The sequence below is a fragment of the Aptenodytes patagonicus genome, chromosome 5, assembly GCF_965638725.1.
Source record: "Aptenodytes patagonicus chromosome 5, bAptPat1.pri.cur, whole genome shotgun sequence".
Lineage (NCBI taxonomy): Eukaryota > Metazoa > Chordata > Aves > Sphenisciformes > Spheniscidae > Aptenodytes > Aptenodytes patagonicus.
Window position 1 is genome coordinate 70,279,722 of NC_134953.1, and position 24,124 is coordinate 70,303,845.

At 37.5% G+C, this 24,124-nt stretch overlaps 1 protein-coding gene across 1 annotated transcript in view; it reads right to left on the reverse strand.

Annotated features, from left to right (window-relative positions):
• PIGK (phosphatidylinositol glycan anchor biosynthesis class K) overlaps positions 1 to 24,124 on the reverse strand; it is a 75,976-nt gene that overhangs the window by 9,626 nt on the left and 42,226 nt on the right. The window contains exon 10 of the mRNA XM_076340422.1: positions 18,037 to 18,112. Coding sequence (XP_076196537.1) covers positions 18,037 to 18,112 — 76 coding nt within the window. The remainder of the gene's footprint in view (positions 1 to 18,036; positions 18,113 to 24,124) is intronic.

Consider the following 24,124-nt stretch of genomic DNA (forward strand, 5'->3'; position numbering starts at 1 on the left):
TCCTGTTTCTCAAGATACCTAATTTTATGTTAGGGTCTGTGTTAAAGACCAGTATTGAAATCTGAAAAAAGAAAGATCCACATTTCAAAACAGGTCTTTGAAATCCAAGGCCAACCTCAGATCCAAAACTGAAACAACCCACCTGCTTCTTGTCTCAGAAAAAAACCCCACCAATCTCAAACTGAAGGAGAAGGAAACTCCTTGGAAAAGCCAAATTCTGCTATGCAATGCACCGTGCCAATAGCACATTATATATTTCCTAGAGGCACTCCATAACAATTCAGGTGTACTTGCAATTCAAAATTTCAAACTGGGTAATCCTCTCATGACAAAAAACATAACAAAGTTTAATTTCAGAATGAATTTATATGTATCAGAAGCAAATCACAGCATAAAGTATGTCCTCAAAGCTTTTGGTGGAAGTATGCACTTAAATAATTTGCCAGTTACAGTTTGGATTTGGGGTCCTCGCAGGGAGGTGGGGGAACTCAAATAACTCCAGCCATCTAGTAATAGTTTAATCCTTTCATGCCCACAGCAAGATTAAAGTCATAAAAGAACTCCAACATAAACGGTGCCTGTTAATCTGCAAAACAATTTAAAGCACTTTTGCCTAATCTCCCAGTTTGTATTTATTAACCACAGTGCCATGATTACTGATACCTCCAATATTAATAAAATAATGAAGAAAGTTCACTCATCGACAACAAAAACTCATGAAGGATACGGGAAAGAACAGCAGTTAAACTAAATTAACATATCAATGCCAACGACTGCATTTTAAATATTTACTTTGAAAACTGTATAACCACCATAATAGAAACTACAATACTGTTATGATAGCTTTAGTTTTTCATTTCCTTCTAAAATATGTAATGTATAAGGGCTTTTTAGAAATGAACTTCTACTTATTATTCTCTACTTTCAGTGTTATCTCTCAGCATTACATAGCACTTTAAAGTGCTTTTAGTGGTTTAACAATTATTCATTAATCTTCCAACCTGTGACACAATACATAATATACTACTTCTAATCAAAGGGAGCTTTCCCAGCACCTGGGACCCAGTGCAGTTTAAGTCCCAGACAAGCCAGCGCTCAGATGAATGATGCCTGCCTGGCAAACACAATAGGGATCGTACTAGGGGCCTCCAAACCAAGGGGCCTAACAAACACAGCTCTGTACTGGCAGCAGTAAGCACTCATACCTATCTTTGACAGACTGGCACAGCAGAGGTTTCACCTCTGCTGAGGTACAAGGCTGAGCTCTTACCTGCTCAGCTACCAGCGAGTTACATTATGGAACTCATGTATGCTTCACGGTGGAGATGAAAAAAGTCACAATATAAAGCTGTATTTAGAAAAAATCCCAACTACATCTATTTAAGGTATATTAAGCAAAGTGGGTTTTATATTTTAATCAAATTCATACTCTTATATGAAGCCATAATCATGATTTTTCACAAAAGGGCACCTAAGTCCACAGCAAATATATGAATTACATTTGCAAACACAAAGCTTCATGCCAACTGAAGCATGCAAAAATAGAAGATGAGCAGCTTAATTAAGTAGACTCAGTATACAAAACTTGGCCACCGCTACTTTGAGAAGCATCCTTCTTTCTTAATACGTTTGTATTTAATTAATTTAAACAAGAAGAGGATTATTAGCAAAAATAAGACTAAAGGCCTTCAGTGCACAGTGCCATGCCACAAACAGAAAGATAAACTTCTTGAGGTCCTTACACTTGAGGGGGTCAGAAAACAACAAAAATACGCACTAGCGAGGCAGACCTCAGTGGAGAGGACCCCTAAAGATGATCAGATAAAAAAGCAACTCACTTGCTGCTACCAAAACTTTGGGTTAAGCAGACAGAAACAAGAACAAAAGAGGTGAAAAGGGTGTGTAGAAGCTACTAGAGGGACAAACATATTTTGTAATCACAAAAATACAATTGCGTATATAGGGCCAAGCTATTCTCAGAGCACTATTTTTCCAAGTGTTCTCAGAGCACTACTTTTCACTTTCCCCTGGGAAAAGATTATCTCAAAGTCTTCTACGGTGCAGATCTTGTTCATACAAATACAATGTCGTGTTGCCAGCGGGAGCAGAACCAGACCCAACCTCCCAGCTCTGCAAGGACAAGGCAGTACGTGCATGCATGGGCTCCTACCTGTTTCAGTCTGGGATGATTACTCCAAGTACCAGCCTCACCCAGCCCAACCTTTCTAAGGAGCACAGCACTCCTGCTTCCTCCTTGGAAATCTAACTTGAATTTCCCATAGCCTCTCTCTGGACCACAAGGTGAGTCCATTCAAATGCTTTTAAATCAATACGCTCTGAGGCAGGTTTTTTCTTAATCCCATAAAATTAATTGTATGCCTTAGAACTTCCATTATGAAGTATAATTTTGATCATTCAAATTCAAACAAAGTTGTTTCTGTTTATATGGAGAAACCATGATGTTCATAAATTGCTGTGCTATTCCTTTCAAAGTAGTAGTGATGCTTCTAACCACCCATTTTTTTCTGGATATCCCATGAGTATCTATTCATTTATTTCCAGGTGACAGGCTGTATTAACAACAGATGTTAGACAACATTACATCTTATACTCAATATGCCATACTGAGTACAAGATCTAATCAAATATCTCAACAGCTACATTTTAAGAAACTGGAATCCAAATAAATATTCCTTATTCACGTAGTTTTTACTGCTCATTTTTTAAATCTCTACAACTATAATTTAAAAAGTTCTCCTTTCCCCTGAGCTGTGTGCTACATTATACGTGCGTGCAGTAGAGCTCCACATTTTCTAGCTCCAGCTTGCACAACTCAAAACAGCATTACATTTAAGAGGCAGGCATGAAAAAATGGATGGAGGGAGAAGCAGGGCTGAGGCAAAAGGTGCCTGCACATTTATATGAGCAAGATCAAATATGGCTATGTTTTTATTGCAAAACATTTTCATTTTCAGTGAGAAACCAGTGTATTACAGCTGGTGATAGATCGGTTTGTTCCCCACCACCCTCCAGCTTTTAAAGGCAATTGTTGTATTCAGTAGTTTTGCACTCATATGCCAGACAAGTATTCTCACCCAAGTTTATGTTGCACATACTCTCTATGTGAGCAGAAAAAAAGGAAAAGGAAAAAGAACTATTCTGAAATATCAACCGAACACTTTTGGCTACTCTAGCTGCTATACAACCTCGAAAACAAATCATAAAACATGGACACAGCAGTAATACAGACACTTACTTAGTGGTTGCACATAATTACACCTACACCAGAAAGCCATTTCTGTTACACTTGTATGTCAATGGAGTCCCAGAGAGCAGATCCATTCCTGCAAAGAGTTTTTGTAGGCAGCTGCCATTAAGAAAGAATGGCAGATTTATGGTATCATAAATATTCACTGTTCCCACACGACATTTGCATGACACTAGTTTCATCAGTCAAATGCTATGTGGGGCTCAACAAAGACGATCTTTCCGGAAGAAAGAATGCGTGCAGCTGAGTATACACCCTCCCAGACTACCACACGTAACATGTACAGTATCAGCATCTTTCCAAGAGGGGAAGTCTTTAAAAAAGATAAAACCACAGATGGTCTTATCTAGTGGCAAACCAGTTGCACCTTTCCTGCTACCATCTAACTAACCACAGGTTACTGCCCTACTGATGTCATGTTGTCATTCAGTCCCCTGTAAGTACTACTTATCATCTGTTTGTCAGCCATGTATTTGTAGATGGTCTTTCGTGTTAAGCACTCCCTCCTTAAAATATATGATCTCTCACTAATTCACAGAGCCCCACCACTGGAGCCGGGCTTCTCCAGGAACACCGAGCCAGAGGAGACAGCTGACAGTGTGCAGGGCCTCTAACCCCGGGGGGAGGCTGAGGGGAGGAAAGAGCTGGCTATGGCAGGGTGCAACACACCAGGCAAGAAAGCCAGTCACTACAGAAGCAATCGCTTGCACAAAGCTGAATCACAGCCTCATGCAAAGAATTTGCACAGGAACGACGATGCGGGATGCTGTCTTGTCTGTCCAACAGTACGAACACAACTGCTCCATTACTGGAGTCTTCCTTCATTTACCCCTTCCATTCATTCTTCAAATGGAAATGATTTCATCAAATTTCAACCCTCTGAATTATTTAGGAAAACAATTCTAGACAGAGCACTAGAGAGCAGCCTGCCAATATCTCTATCTGTGGCCATTCATCAGTCCTGTCAAGAGCTTGTGAGTTACATTGCCGTGCTCCTCACAGCATGCTATTGAAGGGTAAACAAAATATAATTAACTTAACACAAAAAAAATCACCAGTAACACCTCACTAAGTTTACACGGTTAAGTGGCATAAATGTGTGAATATATTTGGAGCTAACAGTGCCTTCACCTGAGGAAAAGTGTTCAGAAAGGTATCTGCCATCACAGCACTGCAAAATATGCCAAGCTAAGATTGATAACATTTATATTTTTTTCCTTATCAATGTGAGCATATTGGTAACAGCTACTTTTTATGCTGCATAAGCCCAGAAGAAATATAGTAGATAGAAGAAAAAACTTAGCAAAACTATTACTGCTAATTTTACTACTCACTGAAATACCATTTAAATAAACACTGTCTATCAAAGAAGCTTTCACGTGTAAACAATAAAAAAGTAATGATTAATAAAAACTGTACAAGGTTATGTAAGAAATGAAAATGTTACAGAACACTGAACTGACACCAGAAAATGGAATTAAATCTTGCATCTTGGACAACCTACTACAACATACTTCAGTAATTTGCTTTATATAGAAAGGTCCCGATCCTGCATATATTTAGTGACAGGTAACACAAACTAAGTCAAGAATTTAGTTTTACACTCAAATTACACGTGCTTACACACACTAACATTGTTTCTATGCCCAGTGCCATCAGTATTAAGCAATAAAATACGGAATAAAGACTAAGAAATACTTTGTCCTTTGCCTAAGGATCTAACAGCATCCCCTCCTTTCCCTCCACTCCACACACACATCCATGCACGCCCTTGGCTTTCTTATTCCTGGCACTATTATTCCAGGGACACAAATACAACACACCAAACCTGTAAACTGGAGAAGTAATTTAACAGCCAGAATAGATGCTGACCCTCCTATCCAGGCCTCATCTCACAAAAACTGCACGACCATTTTGTACTTTTAGCTGGGTGGTTCCTGTTCACAGCTTTTGGGGGGGAGAAGAGCTAAGGAAGACTGAGACCACTCTAAGGTACAAGTTGAAAGAAACTGAAAGCGTGTCTTGACAGAAGCCATTCAGCAGCATCAGGAAAAGTGATAAAGCAGAATACACCTCACCCCTGAAATATAGCAGATCTCTCTCTTTTCACCAGTTTCTACTGCAGACAAAGCCAGAAAAATTCTGAGCAAGTTGGGCATAATTTGGGGATGCCAAAGGCAGCTCTTTCATAACTAAAAGAGGCTTCTGCAGAAAAATTAACTGAAAGGTAGGAAAGAGGCCCTTTCTCTGCATATAAAAACAAAAGCCTTACTAATCAATGACCACTCAGGAGTATTGCTTACTTTCACATTCACCTGTAAGTCTCATTCCAAATGCAAAGCTTGTTCCACCAAAGACTCCTCCTGTGGAAGAGCAAAACTGATCACCAAAATTAAAGCAAGTCTGTAACTGTATTTCTTCTGTTAAATACTGTGTTTACTAAAAGAAAGTGATTTTCATTTACCATTAAAAGTTTTTGCTAAATCAGTTTTCCTTTAATTAGGGAAGTCCTAAAACTTGTTTTAGATCAAGTATAATTTTTAAACTACTACCCTGGCACTTTATAGGCTGTTATGATATATAGACAAGATTTATAACTTTTTAATTCAATAATGATTAACAAAATAAATGTAGCAGTAGCTCTTCATTCCGTGATATTTTCAGCTTTTAATTTACTTTAAAAGACAATGAATAAAGTTATTAAGTAACTTTTTTTTATGTAGACTTTTACTGCTACTGTTTACTATAGTAATAATGAAGATGATAGTCTCTACAACCCCAAAATTCTACTGCTAGGAATTATGCTTTCTCACTAAGGCTTTTGTAGTTTAATTGTCTTCATGTAATATTGATATTCGGTACTTGGATGTAATTAAGAATAGGGGAACCATTCTTAGAATACTATTCCAATCCATTAGGCAAATTTTCCATGATATCAAAATTTTCATCTACTTAATTAGCACACCTACTTCTTCTGAGCCTAAATGCACCTAAACTATGTTTTACGATGGCCCAAGGAAAAAAAAAAGAAACCACAACACATCAATTATGCCTCCACTCAATTGTACAACTATTTTAAAATGTGTGAACAGTTAAGACAAAATTGAAAAATTACCATAATAGGCTTTTGACACTTCCCTGCTTAAGCAAAAATTAATTCTAACTCCCTGTTTTTATGCAAAGCCTTTATAATTTCTCTAATCTCAAGTTCCCAGGAGAGAGAACACAATACTTTCAAGTATAAGAGTGTGAGGCTTGGCATCTTCTCTTTTTAGTTATGCAGTTTATTTGATGGAAGTCTAAACCGCTAAGCCTCCCTTCGTGCTTAATATAAGCCATCCTCAGTGGAAATACAAGTTAATTTAAGTAACATGATGTTTTAGGAAGAATGCGTTCTCTTGCACAGAAAGCTTCACTAAAGCAAGGCTTTTTTAAATGCAGCATCCCTTTCCTGAATTGCTCTAGAACCTGTAATAAACTAAAAAGCAGCAAAATTTTTAAAAGGTACTTTTATATGTGAAACATCATAAACATAAAAACAGTCTAATGGAGTAACTTATTTATCATTTTACTGTATGTTTCATCTTGCATCGTGCATGAAGACACCTTACCAATGTAATGAATTAGCATGTTCTAAGCATAAGACATTAAGCATCTTCTGTTTTATTAATGGTGACTATTATTAAAACCTACTGCTTATGTTACAAAAGTAAATCAGCTATATCACTGGTATACACTTCCATAGACAGTAAGGTGTGTGGATCACATACTAAATTCACAGAGTTATTTCATACATTTCTTTGCCCTCAACCACAGCTGAAATATTTGTACATCAGATACTATGCTGCAGCCGCACATGGTGTATTATGATGCCTACAAACCTATTAAGGTCACAGAAAGCTTGTGCATATATTTAGTCTATTCCCATGAGAGGCAGAGGTATATTATTTGCATACCATTATGCACTGAAAACCTATTCAGTTATCCCCACTGGAGACAACTCACCACAGTGACCTAAATAGTATTCACTTTTCCAATATTTGAAGGAACAGCAAATAAATGGGACCCAGTGCAGACAAATCCAAAAAGACTCGGAACATCTAAGAATCCAGGCTTATATATGACAAATGCAAATGAGCGCAAACCAATGTATCACAAAAAAATCTCACGGAAGCAAAGAATGATGAAAAAACTGAATTATATGCTTAATAGAGGACTATAATGTTGAGAGTGAAAATGGCTTGAGAGATAATTTTAGCAAAAAAGCTCTGACATTAGTCAAGCTTATTATGACCACAAAGGAGAGCAAAGAGTCTCAAAACATAGAACACACTTAAAAATAACCTCCTTACATTTGCAGCGACAGCAGCAGTTCTAATATCAGCTGCCCAAAACAAAGCAAGGTAGCTATTGATATTTTATCTATAGCACTGTGCAACAATTCACATGACGTTAGCAATTGAGACCCCTGGGACACGTACATATTGCTTCTGCAATAACAGCTGTAATATCATGCATACTTTCTGTAATCACATATGTGTACTAACATGCCGTACTTGTCCTCGTTTATATTCCCCCCATAATTACAGTATTTTGATTAAACATCTACCAGCCTCTACTCACTCCCTTTTTCTAGTCATCCTTCCCGCTTGCAATATAGCCACAAAGGAGGGGGAATATAAATAAAGTATCTATGTGCTCTGTGCAGAAAGTCAGAAGACATTAATGTAACGCTCCTTTATGGCCTTAGTCTACAAATCAGAATCTCTGTTAACCTTGTTTTGCTTTTTGCCAACATGCTGTGTGAAGTTTACTTTAAGCTGTAAGTATTTTTGAACCTGTCTCTTTCTGTAAAGCTCTGAGCATAGCTACAGCACAAGAGAAACAGTAACCAGTGTTTTAAAATCATTTATGAGCAGGTTGTAAAGCACAACAAAAGGGGATCATGGCACAATCAAGTCCAAAGCCAAAATAAAGACACAGAAAGATCAATAATGCATATTGAAAGGTTTCTGCGTACAGGATCGTCAAACACATGGCTGATTCAGTTGAAAAAACCACAAATAATTTTTTTTTAATATAAGAAATGCAGTAATTTTTAGAGTTCATGGTTATACAGCCACTACCGACCCTTCAAATGCAGTTATTTGAAGTTCAGATGAGCAAACCACAAAGATCTACAGCACTCTATAAAGCCTGACATGTTACAGTCACTTCCTGAACCCCTTCCTTCATTTTACATCTTAGATAGTGCTTATTAAAAAGAAACGATTACAGGAATTACCTCTTAAAGAAGCTGCAAATCCAATGTAGCACCTCTAACAATTATAGCTACTATAGAGCCGGGGTACCTTTTAATATATTTTTTAATAGTACGTCTGACAATTCTATATGGTGGTGGGTATGAAACTGATGTCTCATAATCCATGAAATGGATGACACTACATTCACATATAATGCCTCATATTACCAGCATTCTCAAGGGCAAAACCGAGCACTCCCATGATGTGCACAAAAGCCTTAAGTTTATTTCCATTTCAACTTTCCAGAGTAACAATTATTTTCACTCTCTCTCACCTGCTCATGAGAAATATAAACAAAAATTTGCAGGGAATATACATACACTTTATCAATTTTGGCTGATACTACTTATTTTAGCTGGCTTTAGAATTTCTGTATTCACATACCCAGCCAGGCTGAAAAATGCCTTTTTTGTTTTGTTTTGTTTTAAAGCAGTAGTTTTCAGCTAACTGCTGTGCTTAATGAGCGCAGGACTCTAACAGGAATGGGGGAGAGTGGAGTGTGGCCACTTGAGGGGCAGCCCCTAGTTAAATTACTCCAAGTTGCCTGTCAAACTGATCTCCCACCCTGTGCCAAAGAAGAATGAAGATACAATGCCAATCTTTAAAGGTAAGGGTTTTCCTAGGTCAGGGAAAGAGAAAAAAAAAACGTGACCTCAGAAAACTGAACAGTTTGGTGCTATGCTTCTTTGTCCAAACTGCCAGATCTGTACAGCCTAAAACGGTCATTTTGAAAACACTGCATCAGTTGCATCCATTTCTGCTATTCCATCTCCCTGAAGAAGTGACTATCTTTGAGGGAGAGCATGGTCTAGGGGTTACCATTACCTTGCTGCGTGCCACTTCTGTGAAGAAGTGATAAATTCACATTCCAAGACATGACAGCAGAGACTGGATCCTACTGATACCCAGCCAAGCTAATAATGTACACGTACCTCAAAACAGAACATTTTGATAACTGCTCAACTAACTGTTCTTAACAGAGCTGTGTAATAGGAAAAAAGAGAATTCTTTTATTCTTTTTAAAATATACTTTGGTTTCATTTTAAAAAAAATGCAACGAAGGAAGTAAAGTCACATGTTTTAATGCATAAACAGGGAAGAAAGGATGGACCATGCATGAAACATTTCTGGCAAGAAAAAGCTACCATCGTCCATCTCCAATGTCCAGCTGGAACAGGCCATGGCAAAGTTTCCCCTTCTTGGCTTACAGAAAATGTTCAGTGTGGTATTTCTAGTAGGAAACAGTTAAAAACAAGAACCCCACAACTGACTATTCAGGTTCCTCATGCAAGATACCTTTCAACGCATTTAGTTATTCAATCTATTGTATTCAGTGATAATTGGAAGAATTTACTACTACATTCAGTTCCCCTGTAATGCTCGGTCAGCAAGAAAAAACTCACGCTTCTTTTCTGGCTCTGTCAAGCAGCGTTGTGTGCAGACAAAAGAAGAGTTCCCCATGCACGAATATTTCAGTAGTCTGTCCTTACAGAAATGAAGTTCCTCATAATTACTGCTAAATTTTTAAGATTTGGGAGGCAGCATTTGAAAGAAAAGTAATTCTAAGATACTTATCTTTATTATGTCTTGAAGACTAAGAGAAGAGCTTCCATCTAATTTTTCAACTTAACAAATAGATAAAGAAGCAGAACCTTCCCTGTGGTTGAGAAACAGTAAAATAATGATCCTGGGCAGGCAGAGAGTGATCACCCACAACAGTCCTTTAATGGGAAGACAGAAGAAAAGAGACTGCTTTACTAAGTCTTTGCTTCCAGAGGGTTTCCCTCATGCTCAGATGAAAAACATAACAAAACAAAAGCAGCTGTGCCTTGTCTGTAAAAACAGATCATCACTAATTTATGCTAACTTCACATCATTGTCTTCTGTGATCAGAAAGCACTGATGAGAGAAACAGCAGCAGATCGAAAAAATTTAGTTTAAATCTTTTACAAAAAAAAAAATTTATGCTACACTCAGAAATATGCTCTATTTCAGAATGTTATGACTTTGCTTATGGGATTTCATTAGACTAACGTGCTACTTAATTTCTGAGTAAGAAAAAAAGAGAGGCAACCTTATTGTTTGTGTGGACTACCAGCTTACATATGAGGGTGCTAAATACCATCACTGACTCTGCAGTAGTTCACTAGATGAAAAAATGCCTGAAAATGTTTCTGGTTTAATGTTTTGCCAGTAAGAGATCTGTACCAGCTACAACCAAGTCAAGAATGCGTTTGGTGATTTCTTGGAGTGAGTCAGAGACACAGGCGACTATTCCATTCTTAATTTATTATTTGTAGAAAACAGTACTATCAAAATAATTAAGCACTCATTCTCTAGATTTAAAGGTACACATTGCATACGTTACATGACTCATACACACAGCAAGACTCTGCTACTCACAATTTTTTTAATCAACCTTAATATTAGAAAAAATATCAGGGAATGAACTTCAAAGCACCTATATGCACCAAGTAGCGCACAGTGTTGGCAGGAGTATCTTTGCTGCTCTGTGACATATTTGGTTTGGTGGTTGGCAAAACCGTGCAGTAATAGCTTTTCTCAGAAAGTTTGTTTTGCTCCTTTTGAGCACAGAGTTTTCTACTAGGTAGCATTCAATTTAAAGGAAGCCAAAAGAATTTAAATAATCTCTAACTTATGCAACAGTGAGAGAAATTAAATCCACATACTGTATATAATTTAGGGAAAGAAGCAAGTTCTTATTTACTGGGTAACATCCAGTCATGATTCCACTTGAGACCACTTCCATTAGAGTTATAAAACGCAGACAAACCACCCTTAGGTTACACAATTCACAAACATATGTTTTATACAGAAAAGGAATTGGAAAAAAAAATCTTAGTAAAAACACATTAATTTCTAACTCCTATACACCCCAAGTGCCCTAGATGAAGAAAGGTTCATCTTACATCACAAAGGTGTGCTGTACACCTTTTGGTTCAGCAAAAGATGTACAGCACACCCGGGTTTAGTTCTGCACATGAACATAGTCAGAATGCTTGAGCCCCAAGAAGGACTTTAGGCCAGCTGGTGAGGAAGAGGATGTTGACAGAGTTCCATGACGTATCAGAAACAGCTTTTCTCACCTTTAGTTTGGAGCAGACAGGCTGCTGTTCTCCACATACTCCAAAACGGCCACAAGAAATGGCAGTAGTAAGGGGACAACACTATCTTCAGTATGCTGCTCGGAACTGCAAAAGTAAAACCTGACCAGGCAGATGTCCTAGTGCAAGGTGACGTGCCAGAAGGCTTTTTGTTGTGTAGCCATGTATTTTGTTAAAATAAAATTCTAAAGTGAGAGCACTTTCTAATCTTTGATGTGAAAAATTCAATTTCCAATCATCCTGAAAAATTTCAGTTCTGACAAAGAAAAACACTCCTGAGAAGACCTGTGTCTGTGCTAACAGGGGCAGCAAAATTTGGACCTTTTGGTGAAAGGTCATATTTTATCTATGACATCATCTAGCTGAATACTATGACCAGAGTTTTAAAAAGCAAGCTATGCTTTAAAGTCATTTTCAAATGCAGCTACAGGAATGGATTTTCAGAGAATGTATAAATAGCTGTGTCTAAAACTTTACACATCCAACCTGACACATCTAAGTATCACAAGTTGCTTTTGAACCTCCTAGCCTGTAAAGACATAGTAAAATGCAAGTATCTAAACTTAAAGTACTTTAAAACTTTTAATAAATTATTATCCATAAACCAAAATTACTGTCTGCATTAAAAAAAAAAAAAATCAAAATCTGTGCTACCACTGTGCTATTAAACACCTTGCATACTTGACTAAAGTTCTGAACACCACTAATGGTTTTTACAAAACATAAATAGGAACCAAGACTCTACCATCAGGCCAGACGTAGACTGAGTGCGAGAGGCCCCCCTTGAAACATGACAACTGCTATAGGGCAGCTATGAGGCGAGGGGCAAGGCACCAGTGTAATCCTTGAATTTTAGAGTTATGCTTTCAAGACTCTATCAGCATGTGATGGGTTAATTTTCATATCAAGAATTTCACAAAGATCGTAAGCCACATAAAACCACTTTAATGTTTGTGAAAACATTTACGTTTGAGAGCTAAAATTGTTGTGTTACAGATAATCAAAAAATACTTCAAAAAATCATGGTGTGTTCTATTTTCTTAATACTGTTTCAACAATTTCTGCCAAATGCTGCTGAAGAAAACCTCTCTCAATTAAGTCAGCGTGAAACAGGAATAACATCAACAAATGCAATAAACCAACATGAGAATGAGGCCCTGAGAATGAATAAAAACTAATCTTCAAAGCAAAAGGATTTTATTTGGGGGGGGGGGGGGGGGGGCAAACTCGTTACCAGAAGCACAGAAATTATGGAAACAAAGACCGCCTTGCAAGACTTAATACAGAACTGCAACTCTATAGTCATCTTTGATGACCATCAGCCTGTCCATCTACAACTCTCGAGATCCCTCTCCCATCTTCTTTCTTAAATTTATTTTCCCTTATTGTGGACTGCAGTCAATACCCTCAAACTAGACTGGATGTGGCAACTCCCTAACATCCTCTGAGCCTAAACTCAGCAAAGGTAATGGTGCTCACATGAGTTGCTCAACTGGAATCTGGAATAGACATATTTACTCAAGAGGGCTAGCATGATCTCCCAGTAATCTCCTGAGATTACAGAAGGTCTTTTCCACTAAGGCTTCTACAGAGAGGCTACAGAAATGCACTGGTTAAAAACTCTACAAAACAAAATTAACACATATCTCCAAAAGGAAATTCAATCTAATTTAATTAGAAATTATATCTAACATTCCCCCATGCATTCCCCTACATGAGAGAACACCTAGGAACTCTTTATTTTTAAGTAAATGTGCAACTGTAAGCCACGTCAAATTTTAAGTAAATTGTGCAATTGCCACTATGGGCCGGCAGTTAGTTTCCTGAAATACCATCCTGTTTTAACAGGATGTTAATTTATCTGCTTAATATTTTACAATGGACTAAAATAAGTATGCAAGTTGATCGTGATCTGAATTTGCTGTTTCATTTTGTTTTCAATTATAACGACATCAGGAGATCTGGCATTTATCCACTGAAATGTGCCTTTCATCAATAAAACATCCTTCCATCAGTAAGACACCTGTAACAGTTTAAGTCTCTTCAATATCCTAAATCCCAGTTAGGCAAAATATATTAACACTTAGTGACATTCAGAGCATGAGCACTGGCACTGAAGTTAGGTACTTTTATTAAAATAGCTTGCTGAAATGGAAGGCCAGCAATGAATATCCCTTATGATAAATGAAAACAATCTTCTCAAACGCAGTTTCTCCTGTTCTTTCACCAGACCTGTTTCAACTAAAGACAAGTGCAGAATTAAAGTACTCTCTCCTTTTTCTCCCACCCCCCCTTTTTTTTTTGGCCTTACTATTCATAAACTTATTCTAAGTAGCAGCATTGTATGCACGGCTGTACACACAGAACGTCATTAAAAAGGCTGTCTTATGTGGGTATTCCTCTGAAAGCTTCACTTTAGCCATTTTAGAAGTTTGTATTAATGACTGCATTCCTTTAGCAAGCACCAGTGGTTTTTTATTTCAGTTAAAAGCACGTTTTTCCTTTTTGTTTTTGAAAATGGAGAAAGCTATTTTATTTACAAATGTCTGATTTTGGTTCATGTGTAAAAAACTAGTGGCTTAAATGTTAGTATTTGTTTTCATTCTGTTAATTCTTTTCATTTTTTTCACATTTGTCTTTTTAATTAACCATGGTCTAATGCATTACATATAACACATTTCTGAGAGTTGGGACTGTGAACTTTATAAGGTTGTTTTTTTTTTTTTAATACTGCTATAATAATGAATAATTATTAGTGCCATAAAGTTTAAGATCAATCCCAAAATCAGATTCTGAGTCTCCTTTTGTTAAACAGTTTAGGATGTACCAAGTCTGAAATTTTCTTGTGGAATAATCACATTAGAAATCAAAAGGTAATTTCTGCTCACTGGTATAATATTTTTTAAAATACCAGAGATGAAGTACTGAAGAGAATGTTAGAAATCACATGTGAATGCCCAAGAAAAACATAGACTTTTAGTAGTGTTCAGGAGAATAAATTTACAGTGAAATTTGGATAGAATAAGCAGCCATGTTGGCTACTAACTATAATTAAAATGTCCTTTGGCATTATAACAATTTAGGATACCTGTCTACCATTGTGAAGTTTTAATGTGCATTTATGCTATAAATATACATTACTGATGCCTTTATTTCTGCCTAGAGGTAAACAAAACATGGGTTAACATGAGAGAAATCTTATATGTGATATAGAAACAACAAAGGCCCATACTAAACACAGTGATTACCCATTTGGATAAAGCATAACACCACCACAGATACTAGTCACTGTTTATACCCATGTTGGTTTTTTACTTCTTATAATTTACTTCTTTTTTCTTAAAGTAAAAAATATTTATTCATATAAACTTAACATGGCCCTTGCACTACGTGTCCCATTTGTCACAGGTCTCTCAGAAATTGTATGTTATAATCTTTGCAGTGCTGATTCACCAGGACACTGGTGCAGAGTATGCTTAGCTGAATACAGCTCCTGGAGGCTCAAAAAGGGCATCACAATCATATAAACCAGGGCACGATGCCGGACTCCCTGACACGATAGCTAAGCAATGGTCATTTTATTCTGTTTCTCTACACCAGAGGCATTTGCAGTTCTGTTGGGTCTGTTTTGCTGCCTTGTGTGGACCACAGCTCTATACTACCAGTAAATTTGTTATAGCAAACAGGTAAGAGCACATAAAAACCAGATTTTTGCCTTTCCACAGTGCCATGTTCTATTGCAGTGTAACACACAGTAGCCAGATGAACCCTCTGTGGTTATTACCCACCTAATGTTGTAAAAATATTACTATGACATTTTGTCTGGTCGACCATCTTAAAGGTTAATTCTGTTTCCTATTTGAGATTTTCCTCTAGGTGAGCCATTCCTTGCAGTTTCTATTTACTGATTCCAAACAACCCCCAAACTGTTTCATTGCTCACTCACACTGTTAAGAACATATTGACTGGCTGCCTGCTCTGCTGTTTAATTCATTTATGCTGAGAGTCAGGCATGAAGACAGAATTTTAAATGTGACATTTGCAGGCTGTTGGGTCATTTGAAGCTCTGACAACACCAGGGAGTTCCTGACATACAAACTGGTCCTCATTTCCAATCTTCCATGTTCTGAACACATCAGAGATTCTTCCCGGAGGTGCAGATTTCAGCCAAAAGTTTTAAAATCCCTTGTGTTTACATCTCGCAGAAAAGACCTGTACACTTTAAAATTTTAAAATACAGCTTATGTTTCCTTTAAGGTAAAGCCAGCACTGCCTGCAGCGTGTGATGCTCAACTGCTTAAAAACACTGATTGACAAAGGTATTCGGAAAGATCTACAATAATAATTAATACTGATAGGCTTTTGTAAGCAACTTTGACATTTAGTGGACTTTTATTTGTTCCTGTTGATCTTGAAGAGTTCGAAAACAGCTCAGTCTGAAACCACAGCTTTATCTCACATTGTCTATCTGGCTATTGCTACCCTGACCAACAGGTCCCGGTCTTCAGGTTGGAAGTTTTCCTTATCGCAAGGCAGTGAATGAACTGTACCATTTTGTCTCCCATGATGAACTGTCATTATCTCCCCAACCTTCAGGTCAATTTTTCAGAGTATACCTGACAGATTCCATACTGCCAAGGTACCACTAGGAAAACAGTAATCTGACCTATTCAGTCCTGACGTAGGAAAACTATAGTTACTTGTCTCTGAAGCAGGACTGACATCTACAAAGTTAAAAAAAAAATTTTTTTTTTGAGAAAATTCAAAATGACTGCAAGAGAGTAGATCTTTTCGCTTTCTTTAAAGCATCACCAAGAAGGGAGATGCTAAGTCTCAACACTCATATTTTACAGTATATCACAAGTTTTATCTATGTTATTTGGCCATGAGTGTTTCCACAAAATAGGCAGAGCCCACTGTGACTAACAGCCACAGAGAAGACATGTGAATGCAGGCTGGGCATCTAATCTACCAGCAGGACAGACTGAGAATCAGACCTTGAACTTTAAGAAAAGAGCAAGAAGGGAGTATAGAATCTTCTGTACAGAAAAGATCACTTCTTCCTCCTTGCCATAAATTGGAGTGGAGGGGAAGACATGCTGTAGTAAAAACTGTAGCCTGGTATTCAATCCCAGCTCAGATGTCCACATGTGCTGGTTTTGGCTGGGATAGAGTTAATTTTCTTCATAGTAGCTGGTATGGGGCTGTGTTTGGATTTGTGCTGGAAACAGTGTTGATAACACAGGGACGTTTTCGTCACTGCTGAGCAGTGCTGACACAGAGTCCAGGCCTTTTCTGCCTCTCACCCAACCCCACCAGCGAGGAGGCTGGGGGTGCACAAGAAGGTGGGAGGGGACACAGCCGGGACAGCTGACCCCAACTGACTAAAGGGATATTCCACACCATATGACGTCATGCTCAGCATAGAAAGCTGGGGGAAGAAGGAGGAAGGGGGCGAACGTTCGGAGTGATGGCATTTGTCTTCCCAAGTAACCATTACGCATGATGGAGCCCTGCTTTCCTGGAGATGGCTGAACACCTGCCTGCCGGTGGGAAGTGGTGAATGAATTCCTTGTTTTGCTTTGCTTGTGTGTGCGGCTTTTGCTTTACTTGTTAAACTGTCTTTATCTCAACCCACGAGTTTTCTCACTTTTACCCTTCCAATTCTCTCCCCCATCCCACCGGGGGGGAGTAAGCGAGCGGCTGTGTGGTGCTTAGTTGCTGGCTGGGGTTAAACCATGACACCACATCATCTCTCATTTGTTTACCTAAATCAATGGATGAGTATTGATTTTAAATAAAGACACAGTTAGAAGGCACAATCTAGGCAAAATCTTGATCTCTGAGTTTTTTAATTGTGTAAAACAAAAAGCAAACAAAAAACCCTGTGCAAAGCAGAAAGTATGACGACACTGCTATAGTTAGAAACAGAAACAGTGCTAATTCAGAACTGGATTAGGAGGGGAGACAGTTTTCCCTACTCAACTCATCATGACAATTATTCCACAATAATGATTCTATACTTTGACTGCTTTTTCAGGAAGGGAAATGTGATTTAGGTCAAGATGGAAATTCGAAGAAATGAATGGATTTTTTTTTTTTTTTTAAACACAACAATTTTAACAGCAACCTCTGAAGTGTCAACTGTGTCATACAGCATCTTTTCACTGCCATGTTCAGAATAAGACTTTTATAATTTAATAGTTGTCATCTGAACAAGAGTATGTTGTTTTTACATACTTCCAGCATGAGGACATTGATTCTGTATGACCTAGAAAAGCAGATTTTATTACAGATGATGTTTTTTCTGAAAGAAAATCCTTAAAATAGAAGGACATACCTGGTGTATTATCTGAGCTACAGGAAGTTGTTCAGCATATTTTTGTGGTTCTGTTGCCAACTCATCCTTTGGAAGCCTGGGAAGAAATGAAGTTAACATTTACCAAAGTTAGTACAATGTTTACCCAGTTAAATTACTGAAATTTAAGAGTTTCAGGTACATTACTTTTAAATGTGTGGTATCTGGGAGATTATTTTGCTTAAGATGAAGAAAAAGTGTATTTTAAGACCTTAATTGCATATATTTCTTACAAAAAGTTGAGTGAAAGAATAAATTTATAGTAAACAGAAATGTGTGTAACATTGTGGATTTTTTTCCCTGACCAAAGCACATAAAACACAAATTTAGCAGCAGAAACCTAGGAAAACCTTTAAATTTAGTTTTAGACGAACAAAGTGCTGGTGAAAGCTGAATTGAAATCCCCACAGCAAAAAAGTCTTATGCGTTTACAGAACAGATTCAGCACTGTTAACAATACAAGCTTCTTCAGTCAATCCTGTCAACGTAATTCAAATATGACCATCTCAAAAGGCAAGAGGGATTACTGACCGTTTCCCATTTTTGCTGCAAGTGCACATCAGTGTTCAGCTGTGGTAGAAGTTCAACACCACAAACATTTGTGCATTTGCCAGCACAGTAGTGTCTACTACTGGTTTCAAATAAGCCAAAGAACTAGCGTGAACAAAAAGAGTAGAATACTTCACAAAGAAAATGCATCATATCCCTTTAAACTTCAAATAAACTGTAGCTGCAACTGAAAATTCAGAATCCATAAGCAGTCGCTTAAAAGAATATTTAAATGATAGTAAATTAATATGAAAGCATGTTTTAAACCCTTCAACCATACTGCTTTCTTCTACTGGAACTGCACAGCATGTGCTATGTTTTAAAAGTATGATTCAAGGTTTTCATCAGTTATTCCTCAATCTTTCTGAAGACTTCTGAATATAGGCATTTGAGTAATATGACAAGAAATGAAGGGGGAAAAAGATCCCTACGAAAGCAAGGCCTTTCTATAAAGTTAAAGCAAAATTACTTTCAGATAAAAACTGTGGCCAAGACATTATTTTCCAGGTTCAAATTACTACCTTATACCCATTCTAGTCAAAAATGATACATGCTTGCTGGGTTAATTTACCTGCAAACTGGCTGCCAGGTAAGAGCCAGAAACTACAGGCTTGACTCCCACTGCAGAGTCTAACAGGCTGTGGTAAAAGAGAGGACAATAAATGCACATCTCTTCCCTTTTCCATTTCTGAATTTATGTTGTGGTCTGGAATGCTTTTAAGCTCCAAATAAGAGCCTGAATACCCAGAAATCTGTAACGAACAGAGTATGAGGAAGTATGAAAGAAATTAAAAAGCAGAGAACGAAAGAAACGTGGCAATATTTCAAAGATCATAGTGACAGCCTGTCTAGAACTGCTTAATGCGCTTAAGAAAAATTAAGTAAGCAAGCCCTGAACTACTGAAGCTGGTCTACTGAAACAGCTCGTTTACTTACACGGTTTTTAGAGGTTTTGGACTATTATGGCAATGATGAGTTTGTACTCACAACATGAAGTACACTGCTGTTATAGTCCAACACAACCATCAGAGCTTAGAGTGGGCTCCGCAACTCCACTGTGGTGTGCAGAAGGAACCTTTCCACTCATTTCCTTTCTACTTTCTATCATTTGCGGAGTCCTGACCAGCAAACGTACCACTGTCTATTTAGCTACCCACAGTCAGTGTGAATTTGAGATGACTTCTGTTCTACTGGGAGCCTGTTAGCTGACATAACACCTTGATTTATGGATACCGGCTACCTAAACCCATTTCTTAGCCATAGTTCTAGACAGGAAACCACTGTACACAGAACAAAATATTCATCAGCATCTTGGACGCTTATCTCTACAGTCTTTACAGGGACACTGCAAATCTGGAAAAAAAAACCCCAGTATCTCAAATCCCAAAATTAAATACTTGAAGCTGCAAGTAACAGCTACAATTACTATAAACTGAATGTTAGCAGAAAAAAAAAAAAAAAAAAGGCTTGTCTGTTCTATCAAGGACTGTACATTTGGCAACATTTTCTGGCTAGACAGAGTCAGCATTCCCTTGCATAGTCAAACACCCTCCTTGTCAATTGCAGAAAAAAAGACCTTTCTTCAAATGTCAAAGGATTAAAAAAGATAGAGAAAAATTATCAAGATAATTTTGAGCCTTAGGAAGCTTTACTAAAAAAACAGGGAGGGGAGAATAGCATAAACATGCATTTTAAAGTAATTAGATTTAATTTTGAAATGAGGCTGATACGAGCCTTTCAACATCAAGAAAGACTATTTTTTCTAATAGTCTAAAAACTGTCTAGAACTGCTTAATGTGCTTAAGAAAAATTAAGTAAGCAAGCTCTGAACTACAGAAGCTGGTCTACTGAAACAGCCTAAAGGTCTGTTTTTTCTAATTTGCTTTCTGGGGGTGGGGAAATCAATTGAGCTACACTACATTTTATGTATAAATTATAAGATATAGATTAGATAGGTGCACGTTATAATATATATACATGCATGTGTCTACCTATATGTACCCACACTATAATATGTATACACACATGCACACAGGTATTTTGGAAGAAAAGTTCAGAACTCTTATCTCAAAATTTTTACTTAAATGCCATGAACTTCTTGTATATATACTCAGTGACGTACTAGCTGTCAAGTCTACAAAAGAGAGTTTTGATTCTTCTCTCCTGCAGGTAAGCCTCCTCAACTGAATGAGCATGTATCTCAATCTTTTATATTAAACTGCATAAATTAAAGCATGGAAGCTCAAAACTCTTGACAAAAAAGCTGTATGAAATATTGCCCAACTCTAACCTCTACCTGGAGCAAGTCATTAACTTGACCTAGCAGATGATAAAGCAGTATATCAATAAACTTTGGGCATTTGAGGCTACTAAAGTGCAAGAATCACTCACAGTAAATGATCTTTGCAAATTTGACAATAATAGTGTAGTCTTCATTATTATGATACTGCAGTGCTATAATCTAAAGCCATTGCATGGCATTTTGTCAAGTGAAAGAACATATCACATCCTCCTAGTACCATATGCTCAGATCCGTCTAACAAAAGTTAACTGTGAGAAGGATATGCAGATTACTGAGCCAACCTAAAACATCAAGTTCTTACTGACCATAACTGATTTTTCTTTTTGCCTAAATTCATAAGCATATATATGGCTTCCCAGCTCTCTTCTCTTCTTTGATCAACTTATCAGAATATTTCAACACATATTTTTCTAGAGTTATTCTCATCCACTTCTACTCATGGTTCTGACCAAGAGTCACATCTGAACGGTTACTATATTCACTGTTCATAGCTATTTACACATTGGAAAATTAAAAGCATCTAATACTAGTGACATTCTTTTTAGCTAAAAAAGGGAAATACCCCTAGAAGTTATGTTGTATTTTAAGCAAATAAAAGTAAAAATTTTGTGAGAAAACACACATTTTCTGCTTGATTTATCTTTTTAATTTTCCTATCAAGTGATGATACCTGTGACAGAAATTGAACTTTATGACAGAGGTACCTTCCAGGTCTTAGTTTTCAAGTACTTATATACAGTCAGTTTGGAAAATGCTTCAAAGTGCTTCAAAATGTCCAGCATGCAAAGTTCTACCAGTATAACTATGTCAGTTAGCAATACCACTTTCAGTATTCATTTTAACAGATATAAGCAATATAAACTCCTTTGAAGAGGATTATATTACTATGAAGGCTCATTTTCATTTCTCAGAGCAAGCTCTGGTTTACTGGTCTAAACGTTTGTATAACAGGTATAAGGCAACTTCCTCTAAATTTCTTTTTGCTTCTTTTATCTTACCAACAAAACCTGTTGTGCAGTCATTCTTTCTAACAAAGGTGAAAACTGGATGATGCAACAAGAAACTGCTATCCTGTAAGCAGCACAGAGGATGAAACACTGCATACGAAAGGTGTCTATGAAACAGCATCCATCATGAAAGCTCCAAGAACAGGAGTAAAGTCAAGACTTGTCTGTCCTGAGAAAAGGCCAGAAACAGCTATTGGAGCCTAAAATCCCCTGCAAGTGGGCACAGAGGCTGTATTTTAGATAGTCTTAAATAAGAACAGAGACATCTCTGCCAGTAAGATCAAGCAACATGACGTAGCTCACAGCTACACGGCTGAATTCTCCCCCGCAAAGTGGGGGCTGCATCCAAAACTGGCTACTCTAGGCACGTGTTATGTCCTGAACCACACGCAAACATTGTCCAGGAGAGCACTAGCTGGCATGAGCCAAAATAGTATCAGGGACCACGCTAACAATTAAACATCACATATGACTGCAAGACAGCACATCAGTCTGTCTAATTTACAAGCACAGAAGCAGCCTCGTATTTTGTCATTAAGAAAATTACATTGGTTAGGTTGGTCAGTTTTGCAAGTGAATCAAAGAAAAGCCACAACCAGGACAGTTAGTACCGAGGAGAAAGAAACTTGCTGCAAAACTGCTACTTCATTTTACACTAGCCCTAAGATTAGTAGCCCACTAACATTGGGCCTCCTAGACTGGCAGAATTACCTGTAAAAGGCGATCCTCTTCTAAAAACCATAAGGGACAGGAAAGCCATGACTAGAGAGGAGAAAAAGGTCAACACAGAAGAGGATGTTCTACTTCCTCCTGTTTTGCAGGGTGGAGAAAGAGAACAGGTCAGGAGAAAGATCATCTCCATTACAATCATCCTGACCTTGCCTCTCCCTTTCACAGAGGGACACAAGTAAATTGGTTACTACTCTCCTTCCAGAGATAATTTCCAGATGCTTGGGGTGGCATTCACTTTTGCTCAAAACCAGCTATGTCAGGGAAAAAAACAAAATACAAAAAAAAAATCTCAGTTGATGGAATTTGTGCTCAAATCACGTGTTGCAATTTGAGGCTGTAGTTTCACAAAATTAGTTGGCCTTACTGTTTAGTTCTTTTATATTTGACACTTAAATGTTTATAAAATTAAGGGCTAATTTGTTGTAATACAAATTTCCTTGTATGTTTAATTTCTTTCAAAACAATTCTATTACAAAAACAAAAGTCATTTTTCATGAATTAATTTTCCAGTAAGAAATGGTCCTTTTTGTCTCAATTGAGCATGACAGCGGAGTGCTGCCAACAGCGCCAAAGCAAGCTAACACAGTGGCAGATCAGCATATACGGCATCACGCCTGACAGCTGGTAATGCAAAGCATAAGGAGATCTTGATTTTCAGGGAGAAGACTAGAAAGAAACATAAAATCAGAAGAGAAGTGGGAAGCAGTAAGACATAGCAGAAGAGGAGGATCTCAAAAAATTCAATTTAAAAGTTATTTTTATACTGCAACTGTGACTGCTCTTAGATGAAGGAAAGTAAGCATGAAACAGAAACCGTGAAACAGTGGAAAGTGAATCTAAATCCAGTAAAATGTGTCAAGATATTTAATGAAAAATCTTATTTGTTATTTTTATTTGCATGCTCAGTCTTATGGGAAAAATCCTGAGAGTCAACGTGTGCTAAAGAAAAACAAATCCCTAGCATCAAGAGGTGACACATTTTGCCACAAGTCCTAATCCAGCCTACGGTCTGGTACACAGAACAGCTACAGTGGCTTTAGGGCAGAAATATATTTTATCTCATGCAAGTATTACAAAAAAATATAGGGAAAAAAAAGAGCAGCAGGTGATCACTAACTGGTTTGCTCATGGCAGAAATGGGCTAAGACACTTCAAGAGAGAAAAGTCTAGATAACAGGGCAAGCCATAAAACCTGGCTCTCTGGGCAAATATAAACATTCACTAATTATATGAGGCAACAGGACTAAGGCCAATATTTCTTCCTTTCCATACAGTCTCTAGATATGATGGTTTGGACAGCTCACACATTCTTTCATGCATATGACCCATCCATAGGTAATATTGCACCTCTTTGAAACTATTGTTACTTGATGATAAGTCCTAATATATAACCACCTCTCTTGGAAACTGCACAAAATCAAAGTCAGAGTATGAACAGAGTAAAGAAGAGAATATATCAAAGACAAAAATGCATTATGGA